The 26,607-nt window shown below is 39.5% G+C and overlaps 1 protein-coding gene across 1 annotated transcript in view; it reads left to right on the top strand.

Annotated features, from left to right (window-relative positions):
• akap12b (A kinase (PRKA) anchor protein 12b) overlaps positions 1-26,607 on the top strand; it is a 159,980-nt gene that overhangs the window by 78,449 nt on the left and 54,924 nt on the right. Inside the window, exon 2 of the mRNA XM_039747810.1 lies at positions 12,856-13,186. Coding sequence (XP_039603744.1) covers positions 12,856-13,186 — 331 coding nt within the window. The remainder of the gene's footprint in view (positions 1-12,855; positions 13,187-26,607) is intronic.

Below are 26,607 nucleotides of genomic sequence, written 5' to 3'. Positions count from 1 at the left end.
TTTCCTAGTAAATGCTGGAATATAGTTCAGTGTTTCATGCAAAACTGTATCTGCACTTTAAGTTTAAGTTTGGGTTTTATTTGGTATATAAACTTAAAGCGTTAGTATATTTAAACTTGTTATCTCATCACAATTGCAATGTAGAAAACAGAGCCGGCTCTAGCATTTTCTCCGCATTTGGGAAAGTTGTAAATTGTGCCCTGCCACCCCTTTTTCTTTTGAGGGGAATCATCACTGCCACATCTGCCCATTGAAACCTGGAGACAGGGCTGGGGAGAGCGAAATGTGGATGATTTTAATACAAAACAAAGCTGTTTAAGAAAAATACATTCTTGAGGACTACCATTTCATAAAAAACCCAGGAACTGGGCTATTTATGGCTTTTAATTTTTTTCTAAGAGAATTTGTTTTTCATATTATCATTTGAACTCCTGTTATAAATGCTATACTATGGGTCTCTGTTTAAATCTCCATCCTAACTTGTACATTACAATGATGGTGACAGTCTAGTTACAGTCTTACCAAGGTAGCTCTGTAACATATATGTCATTTAAGTTAATAAAATAAATTGAAAAACTTAATATAATCACAAAACTCAATGAAAATGAAGTATAATGATTATCTTTAAATAGCAATCTTTGCTCACAATTCATATTTACTGTATCCTGATGTATGCAAATAATGCAATACAGTCAATCCAATCAATGCATGACCACAGCAAGTTTTCCAGTGACAGATCGACAATGGAGAACTGTACCAGAGTGAATCTCGTAGATGGTGGTGAACAACAAGAGAATGATATTTGTTGAGTTTTTTCACAACTTTTAATGTAAGTCCATTTGGGAGATGATTATACATCACTAGTATATAAATAATATAAAACAATATAATCAGAGAATCATATTGAGTTTGATTGTTCATAGTTCTGTATTGCTTGCAAAAAAATGGCACCTTCCCAAATATTGCTGTGCAAAATGACACATTAGTTTGCCTAAATGGTAGAGCTGGCCCTGGTAGAAAATAATATAGGATACATAATGGAAGAGACAAGATTGCAGTATGTTGTGTAAAACTAGCACATTCAGTGGTTTTGATTGTCTTGGATAGCAGGATGTTTATTCTGCTCCTGGGTCACATAATGATTATTACTGCTGCCTCACAGATCCAATGTCTCACATATAAATCCTGTGCTTAGTCATTCTCTGCGTGGTCTGCTGTCCCTATGTCTGCATGTGTTTTCTCCAGGTTTTTTTTTTTTTTTGGCATCCCAATGCCATGTGTGTTAGGTTACTGGGTAACAGTAAATGAGCACAGTGTAAGCATGTGCATGAGTGTGCCCTTTGGGGGACTATTGCTCTCTCCAGGGCTGTTTCCTGCCTTGCACCCGATGCTGCCGTGTGATCATGAACTGGATTAACATGATTAAAGAGTGTGATTTTATGCTCTGTTCCAGACTGTGATACTGCCAAACCATAAAAGGTAAGTGCAATTTTGAAATATGGCAGTGGCTTTAGGTTATGTGTAAGTCTCTGCAATTTGAAGTCGGATCTTTTTCTTTTTTTGTTAGAACTCTTAACCATCTGGATGGTCTTTGTGTCCCATGTAGCACTGGGACATCGGGTATCTACTTACTCATCCAGCATTTACACAAGCTCCTCTAAAAGGGAAAGTGCTGTTTTGCAGGCACTGGATAAATACCATTGTTTAACTAGAAAAGCTTGGCTTTCACCACTAGAGCAGCTAAATTGTCCTTCATGTGTATAAATAAAAAATTAAATAAGGAGGAAGTAATGGCTGGACAGTTCATATGGAGCATTTGTAATTAAGGGTTTTAATTAACTTTTATTTAAAACTAACCTCTCTCCAGCTGGCCAAAGCATCAGGGTCCCAATGTGAGAGTCCAAGGGTGCTGAGGGTGGTGTGTGCAGAGCAGCTATGTTGCTTATATCGTCAACTGAAAGGGTTCCAGTGTCCCTTTGGGCAAAGGACAGTACTGGCACCTTGAGTATGGAATCCTGGTGGAGGACTTTGCTGAGTGGTGTGAATGGAACAAGCTACTATATGACATAGGCTAGACACAGCTGGTGGACACCAGGAGGTTCATGGCCTCCCTGTGTTGATGAAAATTTTGTGGAGATGGCAAGAACCTTCAAATACTGAAAGGGGGGGCAGGTTAATGGACCAGCAGTGGTGAGGATCTGTGCAGAAATGGACAAGATGGCATTTCTAGGCACCTTTGGAGCATACAGACCTCTGTTTTTTAAGTTCTGTCGATCTGTTATAGTAAGTGCAGTTTTCAAAGCAGTGATCTTCTCAGGCAATGGCATTACTACAAACTCAATAAACTAAGACGGAAAGCTGGCCTTGTCCTGGGGCACTAGTTCAAAGAAGGACATTTATTAAGCTGACTTTCATGTTCAATAACACTCTTCCTGTAAATTGGATGAGTGTAAGTCCATCTTCAGCACTGGCCTGGTCTAAGCGTGTGGCCTCATAGAGTATTATTGTATATGTGGTCATTACTGCTGGCAGTCCTCACACTTTTTTATGAGTGTTGATGTGTTCTTTCTGTTTTTTGAATGTTATTGCTTATAATTTATATACACCTGCACTACACCTGTTCTGGGTCGCATGATTACTAAAGTAAGTTTTGTAATTTCCTTCAAAAACGGTTTCTATTATTGTTATATTTTTTCACATTATCACTTCTTAATCCTTCGTTGAGTTGTTTGTGCTTGTGTCACCTTCTTTTATGATATTTAGAGAGTTGGTTAACCTGTGTGGCCTGCTGTGCCTTTCTCACCACAGCTATCCTTCATCCCAATCCGCTTGGTAAGCAGCGTTTGTCAGTTGGTTACTAATAATTGAAAGGAAGGTTTCTGAAAATTTGGTTGCTCAGGTTGATTTCGTTCACAGGATATGAATGTTACAGACAGACCTACATAGAGAAAGATGGATGGGCAAAGTGAGTATATTATGAATTTTGTTTTATAAAGTGATAAAAATAGCACTCGTTCAAGGCTCTGGAACATGTCACAGGTCCAATATGTCTCATTTGGCTGAATGCCTACTTGGTAGCCCCCTTCATTCCCACTAAAAATGTCATCTTTTCATCTCTCCATTTCCCAACCCAGTTCTGGGTTATTGGGAGCTGGGGTGTATTCTGGCAGCACTACATTCAAGGTAGAAATCAGCCCTGAGTGGAGTGCAAAATCGCCACAGGTCACATTTATTCCTTTTTCTACTGAATTTTGATGTTGGCATCCTTATACTCAGTGCTTAAATGTAATTTTCCCTGATATGTTTATCTTTAGTGGCCTGTTTAGTTAGCCTCATTATACAGGAGATGTCTAGTAATAAAGAACACATTTGTTTTTTTTTTTTTTTTACATTAAATAACATCCAGGGACACTTTACAATATACAGCAGACCCATATTTTAATTTCTCACCTGCATTTCTTAAAGGTGGACCACCAGCATATTAAGTGACTTGTGCAAGGTCACAGAGACAGTGTCAGTAACAAGATCTGAACCAATAACCTTGCCCTTTACAGCTGTGGCACGCGGCTGGGGGTGGTACCCAGCCGGGACGCCCAAGAGTACCGAAGGAGGGCTTACGCTCAACCGCCCTGGTGGCTTTAGGGAGCTTCAAAGCTCTGTACCCGTGGTCACCGCCAGGGGGCGCCCCATTGCCTACGGAGCCTATGGAACCCGGAAGTGCTGGGGGGGAGAGGATGAGGGACACCCAGAGTGCTTCCAGGTGCAGAGCCGGTACTTCCACTACACTGGGGAGTGCTGGTGGAAGGTTGTTGGGAGGCACCTGGAGCACATCCGGTTGATTATAAAAGATGCCGCCTCTCTCCGTTCGATGGCTCGAGTGGAGAAGGACAGAGCTCGGGAGGAGAGGCAAAGAGGCGGCCTGTAGAGAAAGAAAGAGGCATTATTGTGAGGCCGGGACTTTTGGGGGACTTTGGGGTTGTGTGTGGCACTTTGTTGTATATACTGTAAAATAAACGTGTTGTGGGTGCCTGGGCCACACCCCACACAGTTCAGCATTTTAACCTCTAAACCATGTCTTAGATGGCACCCAATATGTTTAAAGTAAATTTAAGAGTGATAGTCATTTGTGCCTTGAAATAAACTGGTGTTCCTTCAGACTGTCATTATAAGCTGAGGTGCCCATCTACCATGGAAAAGCAGCTTTAGAAAAAGGATGAACGGATAGGTAGTTGTTGAAAGCCAGCCATCAATAAATGCCATTTATTCCTAAAAAGTAAAGGCCTTTTCTTCTTTCATTTAAATAAGCATGTGTGATTCACCTACAGCACGTCAACATGTAGGTAACGTGGTGGTTGGTGTTGCTGCCTCACAACTTCACACTGCTGAGTATGAATCCCAGCTCAGCCACGGTCTGTGTGGAGTCTACATGTTTTCTCCCTGTGTCTGTGTGGGTAGGATATGTTTGTTAGGTTATTGAGTGGCTCTAAACTGATGTAATGGGAGTGAATATACTTTGTAATGGGTTGGTTCCTGCCATGTGCCTGGTGCTGCCAAGAAACAGTATTACAGTAAGTGGGTTAGATAATGGCCAGAATGAGTGATGTTTCAAAATTCTTGCAGTATGCTTAGGAATCTTGTTTTTCTACCCTCTGATTGATTGGCACCTTGGCCATGGTTGGCTTTTGTCTTACAGCCAGTGCTGCTACTATAGATGGTGGCTTCCCATGACCCTGAGATAAGTTTATGTGGGTGTAGACAATAGATGGCTCTTATTTTTTTTTTTAAAAGTGCTGGCCCCTGCAATACCAAATTAAATTGAACAGATTTAAAAATGGAGTGATGGATGGACATTTAAATGTCCTTTATTATATCTGGACATTTATCTTTCCTGGATTACAATGGACTGGCACCCAGTCTATGTTGTGATGGTTGTCTTGGATTGTATACTGTGCTGTTTAATTGTGTTTAACTTGTAATGTGTAAGGGGGTAACACCAAGAGAAATGCTTTTTAACTGTGTTGCCTGACAGTAAATAAAGATCAAGTTCAAGTTAAGGGCAGTGCTGCTGATATACCCTTTGGTCCACCTTGACCCCAAACTCAATTAAATAGTTTTGAAAACTGATGGAAAGTAGGACATTTAAATGAGCATGAGTAGACCTGAGAATCCTTTTGTCTTGAAATAGCATGACACCCTAGCTAGGATTGATTCGTGCACTGCACCCAATGCTGCTAGGATAGGCTCAGGCCCTCCAGATCCCACAAAAGGATTAAGTGGATTCAAAAAATGGATGGGTTAACGCTTTCCCATTTATGATTCTGTTGCTCACAGGGGCTCGAAACACCTCTAGTGCAGGATGAACACACCTGAGGAAAGTGGTTTATTTTAGCCATGCAGCTGTCATGGGCTAAACTGAAAGTTTCACAGCGAAAGACAGGGAATTGTTGTAAAACTTGAACAGAGCCTGGCCTTTTTCCACACTCCAGCAGGTGTTTCTGCTCCCCGACCCCAGGTTCTCACAGGGATCCCTTGTTGAGAAGCAGGAAAAGAAAAGAAAGGGGGACTTTAAGGGGATAAGCTTTCAGTCTTCTTCTTTCTGCAGACCTAAACCTTTTGGAATTAGATCAGCCCATTTGCCCAAGTAAAACCATACACTTCACCTATTATCCCTTCTATTCAGCTTCTTGGGACAATGGCCTGACAGGGAGGCTTTGTGAAGTCTCTCTCAAGGACTGACATTAACAAATAAAAGAACAAAAAAAAAAACCTCAAGAGGGTCTTTTCCCTTCAGGTAATTACAAAGACCTAGCTTGTTCATCGTCAAGGGCGGTTCTTTGACCATTGCTTGTAAGAAGTGTATCTGTCTGCTGGAGATTAAAAAAAAAATCATCACTATTTTAAATGCCCCTCAAAGCCATTTAAAATCTTCTGACATCTCCACAACAGACTGTGTACCTGCTCTTCTAATAAGGCCAACCTTAACAATAAGTAAGTCTTATCTAAAGGTCTTTGAAAACCCTTTGACATGAATTTACAGTTTCAGTGGTGATGTAACTGTTTGGTTGGTTAACTGCCATCAGTGTAAGATAAGTTATATTTGACTGAATGGGCTCACATTCCCAGACCCTTTGAAAAAGTGCTCACAAAATCAGACAATCAGAAAAAAGCGTTACTTAATGAAATCAACATGAATCTTTTGATCATTTTTTGTTCTTCACTTTTTGCAGCAGAGCTAAATTGACATTTTTGGTTGAGAGTTTACTTGTAATTGGGGTTAACTATGGCCTAGTCCATCATGCACCCAATCAGCAATACAGAGGAAAATATTATATATATATATATATATATATATATATATATATATATATATATTATACATTGATGGGGTTGTATAAAATAATTTAAAAACTGCTTAATACTAAAATACATAAATACAAAAGCAATTAGATGAAATAAATGAAAATTTAACCTCACTTTACTTTTTAATAACGTCTTTGTAGATACCATCGTTCTCACCATATGGTATGCAGCAGTCAAGTCTCGGATACACATGCCACCTTCATACTTTTCAACAATCAATTCAAATTTACACGAAAAAACACAACATCACGTGAAAATTCACAGAGAGTTATAGCACGTACTAACGCTCGTGGGCAGTCGTGGCTTTGTCTTGAGAGAAGTTAACAAGGGTAGTGCGCGGGTTGTTCACAGAATGCTAGCAACTGGCGTACTGACACTCGTGGGCAGTCGTGGCTTTGTCTCGAGAGAGGTAAACATGGGTAGCACGTGGTGTTCTAGCACGCGAGTTGTATTCCAAACAAAGGTCATATACCAAGCAACATTTTTCACGTCCAAACAGGTTGGACTTATTCCAAAGCGGACGTATACCAAGGTACCACTGTATTTTCAAACTGACTGTTTCATGTAGGAATTTGTAGAAACATTAAATTAACTTTTACTGAACAGTGTTGCTGATGCATTGCATTAGTTTAACTGAGCTAAGACTGTTTTGCTGCTGATTTTTGTTGGTAATCAGCATCTGATGCTTCTTGTTTCAGTGTCTAACAATGGATTCCATTTGTCCTGATGCTGCTTTTCCATTATTGCAACATCCTGGTGAAACCTTTCACCATTTTCTCACTGACTGCACCCAAATTAGCAAGGAAGGAGTCCAAGTCCGAATGAAGTAAATGAATCTCTAGCAGCCTTTTTCATATTATGGTTTTGTATGCTTGAAACATGGTGTCAACCAGATGAAGATAGTTTGGTGCTCTGAAGTTACCAACAAAATTCTCAATAACATCCTTGAGTGCCATCTATGTAATTTCTAACTTGCAAATATATGAACAACTCGTCATTGATGAAGTGAACCAGCAAAAATGTCTTCCTCAATCTTGGTCTCAATTATTAATGGAAACGTTTATTTTATCTCAAAATCCTTCACTTTCCTTGTTCATCATTTTCATGAAATATCTCTTCAGTCAAAGTTTTATATGAAGAGGAGGCAAAAACATCTTTGTTGGATTAACAGCTGTTTTTTTGTGTGACACTTTTCTGCCCTGTTCCTTTTAATATAATGAGTCTCTTTAGCATGGCTGGCCCATTTACAAATCAAATAAAAGTACCTGGGATATCCAAGCCGCTTTTTTAGTAGCAGTGCCACTACTTGTAGATCACCATAGATGTTCCAACTATAGTTTTTGTACTGTATATGTTGTCAAGCCACCAGGGCGCGTACAGCTGCCCTAACCCGGACACAGACAGGCAGGAGACAGACTTTAACATAAAACATACGTTTATTAACAATCGGGGAGTGTTTCACCCTGCTCCCCACAGCACAGGGCACCAATCACCAGACACCCAATAGACAGTTCAGTCCTTTCCTTGCCGCCAGTCGTTCTGCCTGCACTCCTTTTCAGGTTTTGTCCTTTTCCTTGCAACTCCAGCTCGCAAATGGTGGGGACTGGCCCCTTTTTATAGGGCATCCAAAAGGACTCCAGGTGCCCTACGAGCTCCTTCCGGCCACACTTCCAGGTGTGGCGGAAGTGTGGCCAAATAAGGCCCTGGAAATGTCCATGCACCCCCTGGCAGTGCCCACGGGTTCCAAAAGGGTTGAGCTTCCATGCTTAAAGGGACATAGCAGCACTAGAAAAGGTCCAGAGAAGAGTGACTGGGCTGATTCCAGGTCTACAGGGGTTGAATTATGAGGAAAGATTAAAAGAGCTGAGCCTTTACAGTTTAAGCAAAAGAAGATTAAGAGGTGACATGATTGAAGTGTTTAAAATTATGAAGGGAATTAGTACAGTGGATCGAGACTTGTATTTTAAAATGAGCTCATCAAGAACACGGGGACACAGTTGGAAACTTGTTAAGGGTAAATTTCGCACAAACGTTAGGATGTTTTTCTTTACACAAAGAACAATAGACACTTGGAATAAGCTACCAAGCAGTGTGGTAGACAGTAAGACGTTAGGGACTTTCAAAACTCGACTTGATGCTTTCTTGGAGGAAACAAGTGGATAGGACTGGCGAGCTTTGTTGGGCTGAATGGCCTGTTCTCATCTAGAGTGTTCTAATGCTCTAATGTCGCATTTCTAATGTTCTTATGACTTGTGGCCCTGCTGGAAACCAAGGGGGCTGCCCGCCAAAATGTATACTTATAATATGAGAGAAAATCACAAAAATAGGTAATTGCAAAAAACAATACATGAAAGAATAATTTAAAGGTGATTTTTTTGTTATCAGCAGGCCGCAATCCATAAAATACACCCAAAAGTGTTCAGGAAGCAAAAGCTTTGTTGTTTAGTGTTATCAGACATAGTTAATTTTGTTCTGGGAAGTGAGGATAAAGCCCTTTGCACCCATACAGGAACAACTTGGAATTGTCAGATAACTTAATGGGAATGGGAGAAAAACCAAAGTATCTGCACAAGAACTCACACTGACATGGGAAGAAAGTGCAGAACTTATAATGGCAGTGACTTTCTCCTAAACATGTTTATTTACAGTATGCATTTTCTAAAGTATGTCAGACAAACATTTTATTTTGGATCAAGAAGACTATCATAGGCAGCATTGTGGCTGAGGAGTTGGTAATGAGACCCGACAGCTCTGGGAATTTAGGTTTGATTACCATCCCGGTCAGTGTTTGTGTAATTTGCATATTGTCCCTTCAGTTTCCTGCCACAGTCCAAAAGTGAGCTGGTCAGGTTTATTGGTGACTCCGAATTGACCGGATTAAGTGTAGATATGGCCCAAAGACCAAAGCACTGAACAATACTCTACTAGGCCCCCCATTCAGTCCCTGCTTCTGAACGGCCCTCATGAAATGTGCTAAGATAATTGCACTAGAGCTGTGAATTTGTAAAGAGTCTGGGTGTTTACAATGGACGGGCTGATAGGATTGTGTGATGTTTCAAGGGTTGACATCTCATGCTGCTGGGATAGACTTTAGCTCCCTCTAATACACATTGGTCAAACTCAGATCCTGGAGAGCGACAGAGGCTACAGGTTTTCTTTCCAGTTACTTTTAAAATTACAGTAATAACCCTTTACTGTTCTTAATTGAGCATGCTTCTTTTGTCTTTTAATGGATTTTCCTTCTTATGATTCCAAACCATTAACTGTTTTTTGCTTTTTTCCAAAGCAAGCTAACAGGAGATGAGCTAACTTGATTCAATTTGTGCCTTTGTATCCATCATGCAATGCCTGTTTAAATAAATATTTAAAAAATATGGTAAATGGTGTGAGAAATATTATTCTTCTCTGATCCATAAAGCAAACCTTTTTCATTAATGATTAAAACATTCTGAAATGTAAAAACAAGTTAAATGAATGCTTGTGCTGAATACCAAATGTCTGTACTTTTAGTTCCACAATGCTTCTGCTGCATGTTAATACCCGATACTTAAGCACCATTCAGGAACTCTCAAATTTCCAGCCATCACTTTCCAAAAGAAATGGTGTGACTTACATTTTGATTGTCTTTTATCTTCAGAGTCTCTTTGCAACTATAGAGGATATTTTGAATTTCTCACTGGTGCCTTAAGAACAGCAGTACATTTTATAATTATGGTATACTTCTTGGAACATCATCCGGATTTATTCATTCCTTCATTGACTGGACTCACATAGTCCATTTTAGAGAGTGAAGGGGAAGGTCTACAGAAACATAGTGAGACCGGCTATGTTATATTGGTTGGAGACGGTGGCACTGACCAGAAAGCAGGAGACAGAGCTGGAGGTAGCAGAGTTAAATATGTTAAGATTTGCATTGGGAGTGACGAGGATGGACAGGATTAGAAATGACTACATTTGAGGGTCAGCTCCAGTTGGACGTTTAGGAGACAAAGTCAGAGAGGCGAGATTGTGTTGGTTTGGACATGTGCAAAGGAGAGATACTGGTTATATTGGGAGAAGGATGCTAAGGATTGAGCTGCCAGGGAAGAGGAAAAGAGGAAGGCCTAAGCGAAGGTTTATGGATGTGGTGAGAGAGGACATGCAGGTGATGGGTGTAAGAGAACAAGATGCAGAGGACAGAAACATATGAAAGAAGATGATCCGCTGTGGCAACCCCTAACAGGAGCACCCGAAAGAAGAAGAAGAAGGGGGCTAAAGCTTAGGTGGCAGCATCTGGTGCAAGGCAGGAACCAGTCCTGGAATGGTATTCAGAACATGCATATCACTTACATATGGTGTTTGTTACAGTATGCACTTTAAAATATATACAGTGTATATATAGGGGCAGCACTGTGGTGAAGTGGTTAGAGGTTATCCACATGGGCTTTACACCTCCTACCTGTGTGTTTGTGAGTTGTCCTCCCACATCCCCACAAATATGCATATTTTGTTAGTTACCAATTATGAATTAGCATGGTGTGAGCATAGATGGTGTGCATGACAGGCTTTTGTGATTGACTGGTGCCCTGTCTTATATTTAATGCTGCCAATGTGGGTTCTAGCCTGTGCTAAACTGGAATTAGTATGTTATGTTACACAATATACACTCACCTAAAGGATTATTTGGAACACCATACTAATACGGTGTTTGACCCCCTTTCGCCTTCAGAACTGCCTTAATTCTACGTGGCATTGATTCAGCTAGGTGCTGAAAGCATTCTTTAGAAATGTTGGATATATGTTTAGGAATATAGGATAGCATCTTGCAGTTGATGGAGATTTGTGGGATGCACATCCAGGGCACGAAGCTCCCGTTCCACCACATCCCAAAGATGCTCTATTGGGTTGAGATCTGGTGACTGTGGGGGCCATTTTAGTACAGTGAACTCATTGTCATGTTCAAGAAACCAATTTGAAATGATTTGAGCTTTGTGACATGGTGCATTATCCTGCTGGAAGTAGCCATCAGAGGATGGGTACATGGTGGTCATGAAGGGATGGACATGGTCAGAAACAATGCTCAGGTAGCCCAGCCTGCACAGTGGTAACAAGGCATGATGGATCCATGTTCTCATTCTGTTTACGCCAAATTCTGACTCTACCATTTGAATGTCTCAACAGAAATCGAGACTCATCAGACCAGGCAACATTTTTTCAGTCTTCAACTGTCCAATTTTGGTGAGCTCGTGCAAATTGTAGCCTCTTTTTCCTATTTGTAGTGGAGATGAGTGGTACCCGGTGGGGTCTTCTGCTGTTGTAGCCCATCCGCCTCAAGGTTGTGCGTGTTGTGGCTTCACAAATGCTTTGCTGCATACCTCAGTTGTAACAGTGATTATTTCAATCAAAGTTGCTCTTCTATCAGCTTGAATCAGTCGGCCCATTCTCCTCTGACCTCTAGCATCAACAAGGCATTTTCGCCCACAGGACTGCCGCATACTGGATGTTTTCCCTTTTCACACCATTCTTTGTAAACCCTAGAAATGGTTGTGCGTGAAAATCCCAGTAACTGAGCAGATTGTGAAATACTCAGACCGGCCCGTCTGGCACCAACAACCATGCCACGCTCAAAATTGCTTAAATCACCTTTCTTTCCCATTCTGACATTCAGTTTGGAGTTCAGGAGATTGTCTTGACCAGGACCACACCCCTAAATGCATTAAAGCAACTGCCATGTGATTGGTTGATTAGATAATTGCATTACTGAGAAATTGAACAGGTGTTCCTAATAATCCTTTAGGTGAGTGTATATAACATGCCAGTATTATATACTGTATATACATACACATTTTTCACCATGGTAAAGCAGATTTAGGCATTCTTATAATGTGCAAAATAATGGGTAGGAGCAAACCTAACCTAAAGTATTACACTGTGCTTCTTTCCATAGCTAGTGTGAAAACCTAAAACTGTATCACTTAGATTTTTCATTCAATGAATAAACATGGCCTAGGTCTGTTTTCATTTTCACGCTCGGTTACATCATCACGTACAATAATAAGAGACAATAAGACTGAAAAGTTAAGTGTTTCCAGAACCTTTGGATTAAGGGTTGTTTTCAATGGCTCCTTCCCAGCCAGTGTTTTTATCTTTAGTACGGTCTTTCCAGTGCAAGTTTTCTCTCACCTCTATAAATTTACAGCAGTACTTCATGTGGTATGGAAACTGGCAAATCTTGGAGGACCCTGTCTTCAATTAGCAGCTCTCCCTTTGTGCATACTTGGTGGGAATGTGACAAGTGATGATATTGAGCAGCTCAATTTATGACAAGAAATCAAGAAAACAACTAATTTAGAAAGGATCTCACATTTTTTTCTGACTAGGCAGTGTAGCTCAATTGTTCCATTAATCATCATCTGTTCAACTTCAGTCTGTAAGCACCTGATTTTCTATAAATATGTGAATTTTTCACTGAGATTATTTCAACCATGGCTGACATTTCCATTTTTTATCTTACAGTGCTTACATAAAAATGGCCAGATTTCCAGCCTGAATGATGAACCAGAAGAGCAGACAATCAATGGGCTGGCTGAGCAAGTGGATGAAATATTGCAGGAGTCCCCTGAAAAGATCAGAAAGGAGGTGGAACACATGAGTGAGGACAAGGAAACAGCCATGATAAAGATCAATGGACAGACCAAACAGGTGAATGGAACATCAGAAATGCCCGAATTAAAGCTCAATGGACAGACAGGGGAGTTGATGGAGATATCTGATGAGGTCACTGTAAAGGAGAGTCAAGATACGGATCATCAGGATGGGAAGAATGGTGATGTTGTGACCTCTGAGGGTGAGTAATTATCACAGACATAAAATAAATTTATAATAGTAAAAACAAATTTGGAAGATTGATGGATGGATGGGTGTGGATGGAAGTGATTTCTGACTTTACCAGCAGCTAGATGTGTAACAGTTTATTTTAATCTGAAGCATGTGTTTGCTGTTACGTAGTACCACCATTAGCTGTGTGCTCAGTCAGTACAGGAGTTTTTTCAGTTTCATTCAGTATCATTTCATTCAACGCTGAACACCGTTTCAGAAATTTCCTAGGGCCAAATGTAGCTTTGTTCAATCGCTTACTCGAGTCCCATAACTGAACAGTTTCAGGCATTGTACAGGACTGTAAGTATTATACTGTAGTTGCATTTTTTTGTCCAGAACCATGTGAAGTGTTACTCACTCAACTGAGATGTAGATAGTTTCATGTTTCATGTATTGTCCAGGACTGGGGTTACACTAAATCATTAACCTGTCTGATGTCCGGTCACATGCTTTCTCCCAAACTCCATGCATGCTCAGTCATTACCTAAGATGCTATGCACTCTCTCTTACCAGTAGTGCCTGTGACTGGACACCGTTTCAGCCATGGCCCAGTACAGTTTCAGTCTTTGGCCAGTAATGTATGCATTTTTGGTAATTGTACAGGACTGGAAAAGATTATCAATGATTTGCTGCAGTTACAGACATCACCTTAACCTGAATAAAGGCTTATTCATTGCCTTGAAAATTATTAAATAGTATAGAGTAAATACTCTCGTTTTTAAACACTTCAGCCAATCATAATGATTCACATAGGGTGAATTTGTCCCAATATTTGACTGTAAGCATTTTATGATGAGAAGCAGGCTAACAGGAATTGAGATTAAACTACTACATAGCTACTCTATATATTTAAAATCCTAAGCCTAAAAGTGCAACAATTTTGTGCAACGATTTTATGTGATGTTTTTATGTCACATTTTTTGTTACGCTTTAAATCGGGCTTATTTTAAAACCTACATATATATGTTTGATATCATTCTTTTCAAAATTTATCAAACTTTAATGTGACATTGTTAGATTTTCAGATTCTTAATCCGTTTATAAATTATAAACTAAAAAATATCAAGAACTCACGTCCCGTGAGACAAGACTTTGTGCCAAGAGATTTAACCATGCCCGGGGCCGGAAATAAAAGACAAAGACAAAGAGTAGATGACAAAGACACCTGCTGTACAGGCTTTTAAATATTTGAGGCACGGCAGCAGCAGCAAGCCAGCAGCTGATCAAGCAAAGAGGAGTTAAAAAATAAACTGTATTTGTTTCCCATTGTATCACCGTTTAAGAGGGGCTTTCGTAAGAGCACCTTGGGTGCGTTCAGCCCTCCTCTACACAACGTGAGGAGCAGTGACGTGAAGTGGCTGGTGCATAGCGAAAGCTGGGGGAATTGGCGAAGCGAGCAGGGGATGAACCCCCTAGTACAAATATGAATTTATATAGATCCTAACAACTCTATACTTGCTCCTTCCCCTCCCTCTTTTGCTCTGTCTTAGAAATAATATATAATATATGTATATATATAATATGTACTACTTTTCCCATGCTCAAAGCACTATACAGGTATTCTGAAAGGCACAACAGGAATTGCTCAATAAATGACAAACAAGGAGTTATCAAAGCCTTAAACACCAAATAACACCAAATATCCATCCATTACCCAACCCGCTATATCCTAACTACAGGGTCACGGGGGTCTGCTGGAGCCAATCCCAGCCAACACAGGGCGCAAGGCTGGAAACAAACCCAGGGTGTAGGGTGCCAGGTCACCGCAGTAACACCAAATACCAAATAAATAATAACCATCTATTTTTCTGTTCCTGGTTAGCAAAAGAAAAACAATAAATAGGAGTGCTAATAAACGAATGTTGTAGAATACAATAAATAAGAAACTTTGTGATACAGTGTAGTTCTACCATTCATGACTGGGTAGAGGAGGTGAACTGACATAGGGTGCAAGTTAAATGCCTTCATGAACTTCTGGGTTTAAAACTGCCCTTTTAAAAAATTAATTGGTTTCATTATTTTAGGGAGAACATTCCAAAGTTCATGTGCAATAGAGCTCAAGGCTCAGAAAGCCATACAACACAGGTTAGTTTGGAGCATAACAAGAGTGCCAGCATCAGTTGGCCATAGTGGCCTGGGGAGGTTAGTGGTGTAGCCTGGTCCAAGGCCATTTAAAACTGTATACGTCGGAACAGAACAGACATTATGCGTGCACTTCTGCATTCTGAGTGACAACACTTTCTACAAAGAGTTTGAACCAGCTAGAGTTGAGAAAATGGATTAGAAGATTAAGAATACCTGGTGAATGTTGGTTTGTTCAACCTCTAGCATCCAGAGGAAGCAATACATTCTTTCTAGGCTGCGTCTCTCTTTGTTTTTCTCTGTACTGGCACCCCTGCCTATGGGACACCACACTCACTGTACATACAAGGTGTACCACCCCAGAGCAGCCTTTGTGATGTACTGCACAACTCCTGCTGCAAGTGTGGTTCTCTTCCTCTGCACTGGAGGTCTCTGGTGGGACTTTCCTCCTCCACTGTGCCGTCCCAGAGTGTGACATGCTCTGGCCACCTAGGCATCCTTTACAATGCATAGACAATGCATGTCCATTTTCTAAATCTACATTCACATTGTAGTCGCTTATTATGCCCACCATTTAATCATTCCTTCAAATTATATTTGAAGTAAGAAACAAATTGAAAATATCAGTGACAAATAATTTATAAATTTAATTTTTGGAAAGCTTTCAAGATAGATATATATACCCTTGCACAAAAAAAAACACACTGTTGGGGTCCTTCAACTCTGCTGAGATGTGCAGATGGAAAGAGGGATGTGTAAAAATGCAAAATGATCTGAAATTTTAGAGCTTATTGTTCCTTTTGAATCTACTAAAAAGTAAATGAAATAATCAAAAACTTTCACTGCATTTTGTTTTTATAAAATCTTTTCATCATTTGAAGGCTGGATTGTCTTTGAATAAGTTATGCAACTCTAAATTAGTTTAAAAGCCACAAGTGTCATGCATTGAAATGTATAGGGTGGTCCAAATCTAATTATGCTACTTTTAATGCAATGCAGGAAAACAATACAAGACAAAAGAATTGTTTGGAATATCTTGTAATAAACTAAAATGGGCTTACATTGAATTACTTCACTGATTTTCCATGTAATGTTTTTGTGAATTCTCTATGTAATAAACTCAATAAGTTATAGCGTAATGAAAATTGCATAATTAGATCTGGACCACCCTGTATACACAAATATCATAAATATTTTACAATCTGTAAATGGGATGGCAGGTGACTTACCTTTTCACAGCAACAGCTCCCTGCCACTGGGATGCTTTCAGTTCTGGGATCTCACAACCATTAGCTGTGCATCAGTTTCATCTTTCAGTGGATTAAGAATGGAAACAAAACCTTGCTAAATTGGCTTCTCTGTCTCTGCAGTCTGGCACCATTTGCTGCCAAATGAAGCAGGAAGCTTGGGATTCAAGTGTGAACATTTTCACTTTCCTCTGTTTAAACAATTGGGTTCAATAGAGCTGTTGGCAAGAATGGACTACAAGAACAAGGCTTGAGTGGAGAAGTGTAGGTTGGGCTAGCTGACTGTGTGCCATGCTCTGGGTTATGACAGTAAACTTCTTCTGCCCCATCCTGATTATTTAGTGATGCCAAGATTCATCTCTGTTTTTGTTTAATGGTGATTTTCTATATAATAGCTCATGAATTATGGGAACAACCTAGAGGATTAAAAAGCCACATAGGAGACTGAGCATCATAAGCAGAAATTAAATTAAAAGTACATCAGATTAGGTAATTCCAGGTTTAGGGACAGCCTTTAGTTTGTAGTCGCATTATGGCATGTACTGTATAATGCAAAGTAAGACAAACAGTGATTTCTCACCATAGCACATCGTATTTATTTATATTGACACCCTTGTGTAATAAAAACCTATTTATTCACAACATGTAATTTACAGTACAGACTGATATTGTGCAGGGGAGTAAGACTATTATGTATACGATTTTGGAAAAGGTTAAGGATAAAAGAAAAATATGTCCTAGGACATTTTTCAGGAGTTCCTGTTAGGATTTCATTGTGTAATGAATATGAGGTATGGTCAGAAACAGCCATTTTTATACACACTTCTTTTATGGGCTTCTTGATATCTTATTTAATGGAGTTCCTGTCCACTTCTTCCTCTATCTGTACCTTGTCTGTCTGACTCTTGGTCTGTATTTATTGTATTGTGAATTATGTATTACATGGGTAATGTGTAATGGTGTAAAACATTAAAGCAAGATGCTCCTGTACTGTTTCTTATATTGCAACTCAGTTACATACAAAATAAATTGCAAACATTTTTCACAAATCTGACAAGTTTAATATCAAAGTGATGAGGATAAGAAGTATAGCCAATGTACTGTATCTTTAGCAAAAAATGTTTTAAAGCATTTACTGTAAATGGTGTGTGTGTGTGTATCAATATGTAATATATAGTATATGTTCTAGTTACACACTGCATTTACAGACATGTATTACATGCATATATATAGCACTGATGACCTGTCTCACTGTAAATATAAAAATTTACAACAACTCAAAATAAATAAATAATATTTTTTGCAAGACATTAGAACAACAGCATGGTGGCTCAGCACAGTTTCTAGCCCTGCTGCCTGATATCTGGACCTTCCTAGACGCATATTTTTGTCTTTGTGGATATTCCTTCTTTGTTCATTGGCAGCTGTCTTAATGAGTGTGTAAGTGTGCATAGCAGTAGTCTGGCACCCCATGCAGAGTTGGTTTCCAGCTTGTGCATAGTGCTGCCAGGATAGGCATTGACTCTTGACAACCCGAAAATGTATAATCTATTGAGTAAATTTGATGCATGGAGGACTCATCAATGTTTCAATTAGACTGAAGTACAAATATAGTACAGCAGAAGTCAGTTAAAGACTCCTTTAATTTGGAATCTTCATGCCATCCTCCTCTGAAAGCCAGGTTGTTAGTCATCAGTTTCTTTCATCATCTTTTTTTGTGCCCTGCATTACTGCTGTCTTGTTATGAATCATAATCCGTCATCAATTCAACACATCTTGCTACAGAGATGATACACAAATATATCTTCCACTGAAACAAAGCATAACAAATTATCTTTAACCCTCATTTAAAAACACAGAAATTGTGTGTTTTGCACCTTCTGATCTTGCCTATGTTCTTGCAAGTAACCTTGGCCCTCTGACAACCTACTGTAAACCCTTCGCAAAAAATCTTGATGTGATTTTTGATAATGCCCTCAAATTTAACAAAACATTAACTCCCTTGTTAAAAGTCTGTTTCAATCAGCTCGGGGTATTAGATAAAATCAAGCCTTTTCTTACTGCAGATGATATTCAAAACCTAATTAATGGTTTTGTCTCATCTCAGCTGGCCTATTTCAACTCACTATACACTGGTTTTAGCCAGTCATCCATTGATCATTTTCAACTAGTCCAGAAAGCTGCTGCCAGGCTCCTAACAGGAAGATAATAACATAATCACATCACGCCAATTTTAACATCTCTTCACTGGCTTCCCATTTCCTAAAAGACTGAGCTTAAAATTGTATTATTTGTTTTTAAGACTCTGAAAGGTTTAGACCCGTCTTACCTCACTGACTTCTTAAAACCCTTACTCCCCCTCATTACCATTCACTGTAGGTCTTCAGACCAGAAGTTACTGGTCGTGCTGAGATCGAGACTTAAGCTTAGAGGGGCATGCTTTTGCAATATCTCTCCCTAGCTTTGGAATAGTCTACCCTTTTATATTAGGTCAGCACCAAATTTGATTACTTTTAAATCCAGTCTGAAACCTATCTTTTTGCCTCAAACTTGATGAGAGAACTGCTTTTAATGTATTTACTGTGTATATTTTGGTGTAGTTATTTATCAGTATATTTATTGGTGTATACAATATATGAAAATTGTATAGCACTTTGGTTAAAAGCTGCTATTTTAAATGTGCTCTATAAATAAAATTGACTTGATATAATTAAGTTTCATAGAATACTAAAAAACACTATATTACAGCAGAAAGTTATGCAGGCAGTTATGCCTACGGTGCCTGGACTCCTGGCCTGGGGCCTTTAGAATTTGTATGTTCTTCTCAGGTCATCAAGAGTTTCACCCCACAGTCCAAGTACACTCTTTCAAGTTATTTGGCAGGCTTAACTGTTCATGTGTGTGTGTGTCTGAGTGTGTGTGTTTCCTACACTCAACCAGTGCGCCATCCTGGGCTGGGTCCTGCATAGGCTCTGTTCTTAAAATTCAAGATGGAAGGACTGAAAGTGGTTACACCACTGCATTTTTATTTAAAGGTTTTATTTTATTTAAAGATTACATCTTGCCTGAAGAAGGGGCCTAAGTTGCCTCGAAAGCTTGCATATTGTAATCTTTTTAGTTAGCCAATAAAAGGTGTCATTTTGCTTGGCTCTTCTCTATATTTAAAGGGTGTAAATATTAACATGCCAAACCAAGTCAAGTATTTAAAATCCTGTAAGAATAAGCAATATTAGAGAACTGATCTGCTGTATGTACAGTACAGCTGGCATTTAGCTTCTTAAAGAAAATCATGGACATTGCCTGACAATGCAGAAATTGCATTGGATTGAGCAATTTAACAAAGAATGTTGGTATAAAAGCATAGTTAAAAGTTTATATTGAAATTCACATAACAATTTTCATTTGAAAATAACAAACTTGGAAACATGAACAAAACCTAAGAACAAATCTTTGTGTAAAAACACAAAAGTAAAATGAATGGTACAAATGTTCTGTTAAACAAACCTTTTAGCAGATAAGGCCAGTTTGGTGAAACTATTTGTTCTTCATGTGTCAAAGCAGCAGCCTGCAGGTATTGCAGCCTATTGACTAAAGTGACCTTTAACCCTTGAGGCTGCCTGTTCAATCCTTACGTTTTATTCTTGACATGACACTGAGACAAGTCACTTAACCTGACCATTTTACAACCATGAAAAGATATGAGAGCTGTTGCACAATAGAGCAATATTTATAAAATATCTTGCTGTGGTGTTTTACTATCTCTATATAAATAAAATCTAATGTCTATCTGTATGTCTGTCTGCTTTCACGAGAGAACTACTAAACAGATTTAGATCAGGTTTTTTTCTATAATTTTCTTGAACATTCCAGTTGACTTTGCGACTTTTCTCATCGCGCTATGTATCAGAGTTTGGTTGCGGTACCGATTTCTTTGCACAAATCCGAGAGAGACACAGCAGGCTGAGGGGAGGGGAGGCTGGGCCCTCCTTATTCACGCGCCAGCCTTGGGGCGTATCTTACATCTGCTTAGCTAGCGAACGAGAGAACTACTTAACAGATTTAGATCGGGTTTTTTCTAGAATTTGCTTGAACATTCCGGTTGATTTTGCGACTTCTCTCATCGTACTAAGAATCATAGTTCATTTGCAGGAGCGATATATTTGCGCTAATCCGATACAGAGGCTGTGGGCCAAGGGGAGTGGGAATTGTGACGTCAGGAGATGGGAGTCAATCTACCTCTATGTTTTGGAGTGTACCTTGCCTCCCCTTAACTAGCAATACCTTCTTGTTTATTGATTTTAAAAGTTTGTTCTGTTTCACTACTACAAGGGCAGAGCTACGGGGGAAGGCTAGTATAAAATAAATGTTAATTGGCTATTAATTTATTTTTCAGTTTTAAAAGTTGGAATAAACCAAACAATAAATATCCTTAAATTACTAGAGATACATGGCTATTTAATAAGTATACAGGCAGTGCAATATGGGACTTCCTCTAAAATGGAAGCATCGAAAAATACAGGTATCTTTGGAGCCTTGCAAGTGAATACTGACACACAGACTTAATAAATAGGATAGTGAGAAAAGCTTATCCTTGTGCATGCTAAATGGTGGCAGGCAGTGAAATCCAGCTGTGCATTGGATCAGGATGGCAGAGTGCCTTTATCCAACTTTGAAGAATGATAAATCAATCATTCAATAAATTAACACTTTGTATTTTTCAATAACCACAATGATATCTCTATAAAATATATGCTAGATAGATAGATAGATAGATAGATAGATAGATAGATAGATAGATAGATAGATAGATAGAAAAGATTTTATATAGTAGATTTCTGACCACCCACATTCTCTGCCTCTGTTGTTTCCTGAAAGAAGTTTTTGTGCCCTACTTGTGAAAGACTTGCTATGTGCCAAAGGTCTTTAATACAGCATGCTCTAACTTTGTCTCCACAATCTGTGTTTGACCTGATACTTAACAACAAACTAATACCAGACGAGTGATTGGTAGAGTTTATACAAGTGGTCTGCACACCCTAGTCTTGTAGCACCTTCTGCATTTTCAGAAGAGACACTTTCTAACCCCTTTTTTTAGTAGTTTATGCACCAGTAGATTATGCTACATGCACAAAAACCTTTGCTGCCACAAAATGATTACATTGTGATTGTAGAAAAAATATGAATTCATTTTCTACTTGGCAATAGCACAATACTCTATCCATCTACTGAAGCCAGTTTTATTGGTTTGAAGCATATTTTGAGAGCAGGGCTTACAACAATGAAATCAGACCTGGACTGGATGAGAGCAAACAAAACATGAACATTCCAGATTGTAGCCCACCCAGAAATCTAACTGAGGTTCATATATTATGAGGTAGATATGTTACTTGCACTGGTGTGGATTGCCATGGCACATTTATATTAGTGTAGCAGGCTTTTTATTGTGAGTGTGCATGTGACTTGTGAAGTAAGTGAGTGAGTGAACACCAAACTAAAAGAAAAATGTTAGGTTCCGAGTCAGATCAGCTGTTGTCAGGATAGGTGTATATAAACCAGCCATCCATCCCTACCTCTGTGCATCCAACCTCAAACTCACCAGAAAAATAATACCCCTTAACTGAATCTCTGTCTTGTACATTGAGATTGTTCTACTCATTGCATTTACCTTCCATTAGATAGCTGTGTAAAGTTTACTGCTGAGACTCTGCCATAATAAACTGTCATGTTCCATTGTCTTCAGCCTCCCTATACTGCGGGTTTATCCATTTTGATTCGTTAGGTGTCGGTACCAACATATCAATTTAGATCATGAAACATTTAAGTCAGCCACACACATTCTATAGGACTACTTTAACTATACATCAGTGCATCATGTTTTACTGAATATAACATCCTTATAGTGGACAAGTATTCTGTATGTACAACAGATTACTTCTCACTCAAGATTAATCCAGTGCATGGTCAGGGAAGCTGAATCCTCTCCCTTTTCCATCAGACATGGCCAACCAAACCCCAGTTTTTGTTCTATATGGTGGAACCCATCACCTTTTTTATGAATACAACAAACCATAGATAAGTCAAGCATTATCTGACGGTGTGCCTTCCATGAACAAATACCACCTAAAAAAAATGAACATCTATATTACAACATGAAATACAGATCAGTTCATCAACTTTTAGATATTTATTTTAATAGTGGCCAGCACAGTCATACAGTGGTTAGACCTGTTGGCATGCAGCTCCAGGGTTTAGATTCCAACCTGCTCATTGTCTGTGTAGGTCTGGCATGTTCTTGCTGTGTCAGTTTTGCTCCAGATACTCCTATTTTCTTTCTTCATCCTAAAGATTTGTGTGTTAGGTTAACTGGTTTCTCCAAACTGTCCTAGCACGAGTACTGCACTAGACTTAACATCCTGTCTTGGCTTATTTTCTGCTGTGGGATCAATGCTGTTGGTGTCGGACAGAGCAGGTTTGATGATGGATGGGCGGATGTGTTTATAACTTGGGTGGCTTACCTTCCCAGAGTCAAGTACATACATAGCATATTACTAATCTTTTAAACTTTATATAATTATTCTTATGCTTAACATTATCCTAAAGTAATTAACATGTATTAATTTAAAATTCCAGATCTGTCCCTCAATCTGTAATTTAAATTGTTGCTGCTTATACAATGAATACCATCGAAGCATGCTTTTGTGCATATAACATATCAGTCAGACTTAGGGCAACACTAACTATAAAAATTCCATCGATCTTCAGATGACAACTTTATGGGCAGAACCGTCCTAAAATGGTTTGTACAACAAATTAAATATTATTCATTGTACACTAAATATAGTGCCTTTCATGATCTGCACTTTCTCACACAGCATCACTTTTGCATTGCTTTAAAGTCGGTCAATCTAAGAATTACATATTATAGTGCCTATCATGACAGCATTGGGCAAAAGGCCACAACCAATCCTGCCCAGCCAGTGTAGAATTAATGATTAGATATCCATTTTTTGGTACAGTGCTTTTCATGTTAAGCACAACATAAAGAATTTTACATACATTATATAACTACTTTTACTGCTTCACACCATTACAAAGTGATCTGCTTGAACTGCTCCCTGGAAAGCAACCAATTTAAATATGTTGCTAGAGACCCAAAGAAAGCCAGTCATGATCCTGTGGCTTCAAACCAAGTCAAACCAAGTTCCTTCTTCATGGGAGCAGTTTGCCTGCAGTGATACTGCTTTTGCTTTGCTAAAGTAGTTATCTAGTGTCATTGTGACTTTTTGCATACAGACTAAAAGAGATTAGAGAACGATGAAAAAGGGTGAAACGCAGCATAAAACGTCCTTCAGTGTGTCTGATAGTCATGTTTCAAGCGGATACCTCACAGACGGCTTGCAATATTGTTCTGGTGCTGTGTGCATTCTTCATGAAGACAAAACACTAGCAAGGACACACTTTTTTGGTCACACTGACAGATATCAGCAGAGTCGAAATATATAACCATTTGGCCTTGTTTGGAGCCTTAAATATTTCAGGAGTGTGGCCTGATGAGGATGATCCAGCTCCCCAAACCCGACAGAGACAGACTCAGGCACAAGTCCAGCACAACACATGGCACACATATTTTGTTGTCCAAATCTCTCCCTAATCGTTTCCCACCTACGCAAGAAGCACAAATGCACAGTCATCTTCTTTCTCTATCTCCCTCTTTCTCTTCCTCCTGCTTCCTCCAGCAAGCTTCATCCATTTCCCCCTGACTCTTGCTAGTGGAATGAAGGGAAGTTGCTCCTTTGCGTGGTCCGGAATCACTTAAGGGTGAGGTGGGAGCCCAATGAAGTAGGGCTCAGGAGTCCCTGCAGCATCCCCTGGTGGCATCCAAGAGACCCAACAGGGCTGAGCAACAGAACTTCATCTCCCATGAAGCCTGTGGGAATCCGTGGCGCTGTAGCAAGCCAGGTGAGGTGCCATCTAGCATCCTGGGGGGAGATAATGCCCTATGCACCCTCACTCCCCCAGTCATTCCAGCACAAGAAGCATCAGTAAACAAAGAAGCAGCCCTTACTGTATTGTTTAATATTTAGTTTGAATCTGGCTTGGGCACATATACAGTTTTTTGACTCATTTCATGTTTTGAGGTAATGAATTATCAGATGCGCAGCTAGTGCCAGCTGGAATTAAACAGCCAAATATCCATCTGTTGGTAGGAAACCCTTACTTGTGTTAAATGGAAACATAAAATGTACTGTATATAAATATTTTATTAACATGGAGTGAGATGAATATTTCAGCAGAGAAAGAAAACGGAAAAGTGATTCCCTAGTCGGAGTTTCACAGGAAGCAATCATATCAACGAGATGAGTGAGTCTAGTGGATACTTGGTTCTGTTCCATCTGGTGTCATATTGACCTTCCAAATACGGTGGGACAGCAAAACAAGGTGCACAATCAAACCTGCAATTAGTTTTATTCAATCAATTGATCAAGAGGAATGAAGTCCAATGTATATTGCTAGTTCGCTACTGATTCAATTATGAACGCTTATCTGCATTGCTGCCTCTTCAAGTAACTGCCAGAGAGGAACACAGTGAATTAGATGTCAAACTTTAAAGTATGTAAATTTTATGTTCACTTAATAGTATACCTTAGGAATATTTAAAATTGTTAGGAAGGTAGGGCAGTTTGGCAATGCAGTGATTAGAACTGCTGCCTCACATATCCTTGTTAAAATCTCATGCACAGTTGCTCTCTGTATGGGGATTGCACAGATTTCCCCATATCCATCTGGGTTTAATCTCATATCCCAAAATATGCACAGGTTTCGGTTCAGTTTAACAGGTAACTCTAAACTGTTGCAATGGGAGAAGAGATTGTAGGGAGCGAAAGATTGTAAGAACAAGCCTGAGGTACAATAAGCATGTCTTCATTTGACTGTGACATCACAAAGGTGGGATTTTTTTGAGGAGACCTTGAAACAGACAGACCAATTTGCAGAAGCATAACATATGTAGCATAGCAGACTGGCAGAGTGGTCAGCACTTTTGTCTCATGGCGCAAGCATCCTAGATTAGAATCCAGCCCTCAGTTGCTGTCTATGTATCACTGTGTGACGGTCTGGGATGGCTGCATTGATCCCAAGGTCACTTCCAGGAGCCACTTAAACCTGGAACCATCGATTACATACCCGAGGATGAGCTGAGCAAATGAGGTCACATAGAGTCAGTGCTTTTATTTAAAATGACAAACAGTGTACTTTCAATAAATAAATAATAAAAATAAGCTGCCAAGTGGAAGTTAAAAATGTCCAATAAATATGTTTCTTAAAGTGAGGTTAAAACATATGGCAGAAAACAGTTCTAAAAGCTGCATCACTGGTGCCTCCTTCTTAAATCTCAACTTCTCCTCTAATTACCCCGATGGGATTTTCCTTTCCAATAAGCACAGCCAACCTTTTAGCTGGGCTCAGGTCCCTCCTGCTGTTACAGGCTCCTGGCACCATGCTGAGCCTCGCTCCTCCGACTCCTGCTGCCACTCTCTGGTCCTACACGAGAGTCCCTGAGAAATGGATCACACCAGCTTCCTCATGGTGCTGAGGCGATGTGACCTTCAGCCCACTCAAGCATCGGCCATGTGGTCCTTCTCAGGGCTCTCTACCCGGCTGCTGGCTTCCCCCAATCCTGCCGACTCCATCAGTCCTTCATGTAACCCCTCTTGTTTTTCTCCTCTCCTCAAGGTGCTGTCCTCCACCCTACACTGAGGTGTGAATGAACTACTTGGCCGACCTGCTCACATTTGCACATGAATACATGATTGGCCAAGCACCCCTATCAACTACATTCATAAGTGTTGTGCACAACTCAGGACTCTCAATTATTTATTTAAAATTGTTCTTCGCCATGAACCTCTTCTCACACACTATAGAAATAAAAGGGTAATCTATTATTTACTGTAGTGTGCCTTTAAAGGTTTTGAGAGAAATCATGAAAGGCACTATATCAATCAATGGTATTTCATTAAAGACAAAAAGGGGGTTACTTTCATTTGTCTACTTTCTGGATCTG

The sequence above is a fragment of the Polypterus senegalus genome, chromosome 3, assembly GCF_016835505.1.
Source record: "Polypterus senegalus isolate Bchr_013 chromosome 3, ASM1683550v1, whole genome shotgun sequence".
NCBI lineage: Eukaryota > Metazoa > Chordata > Cladistia > Polypteriformes > Polypteridae > Polypterus > Polypterus senegalus.
Note: the sequence above shows the minus strand (reverse complement) of the source record. Positions and strands in the feature narration are given on the sequence as shown.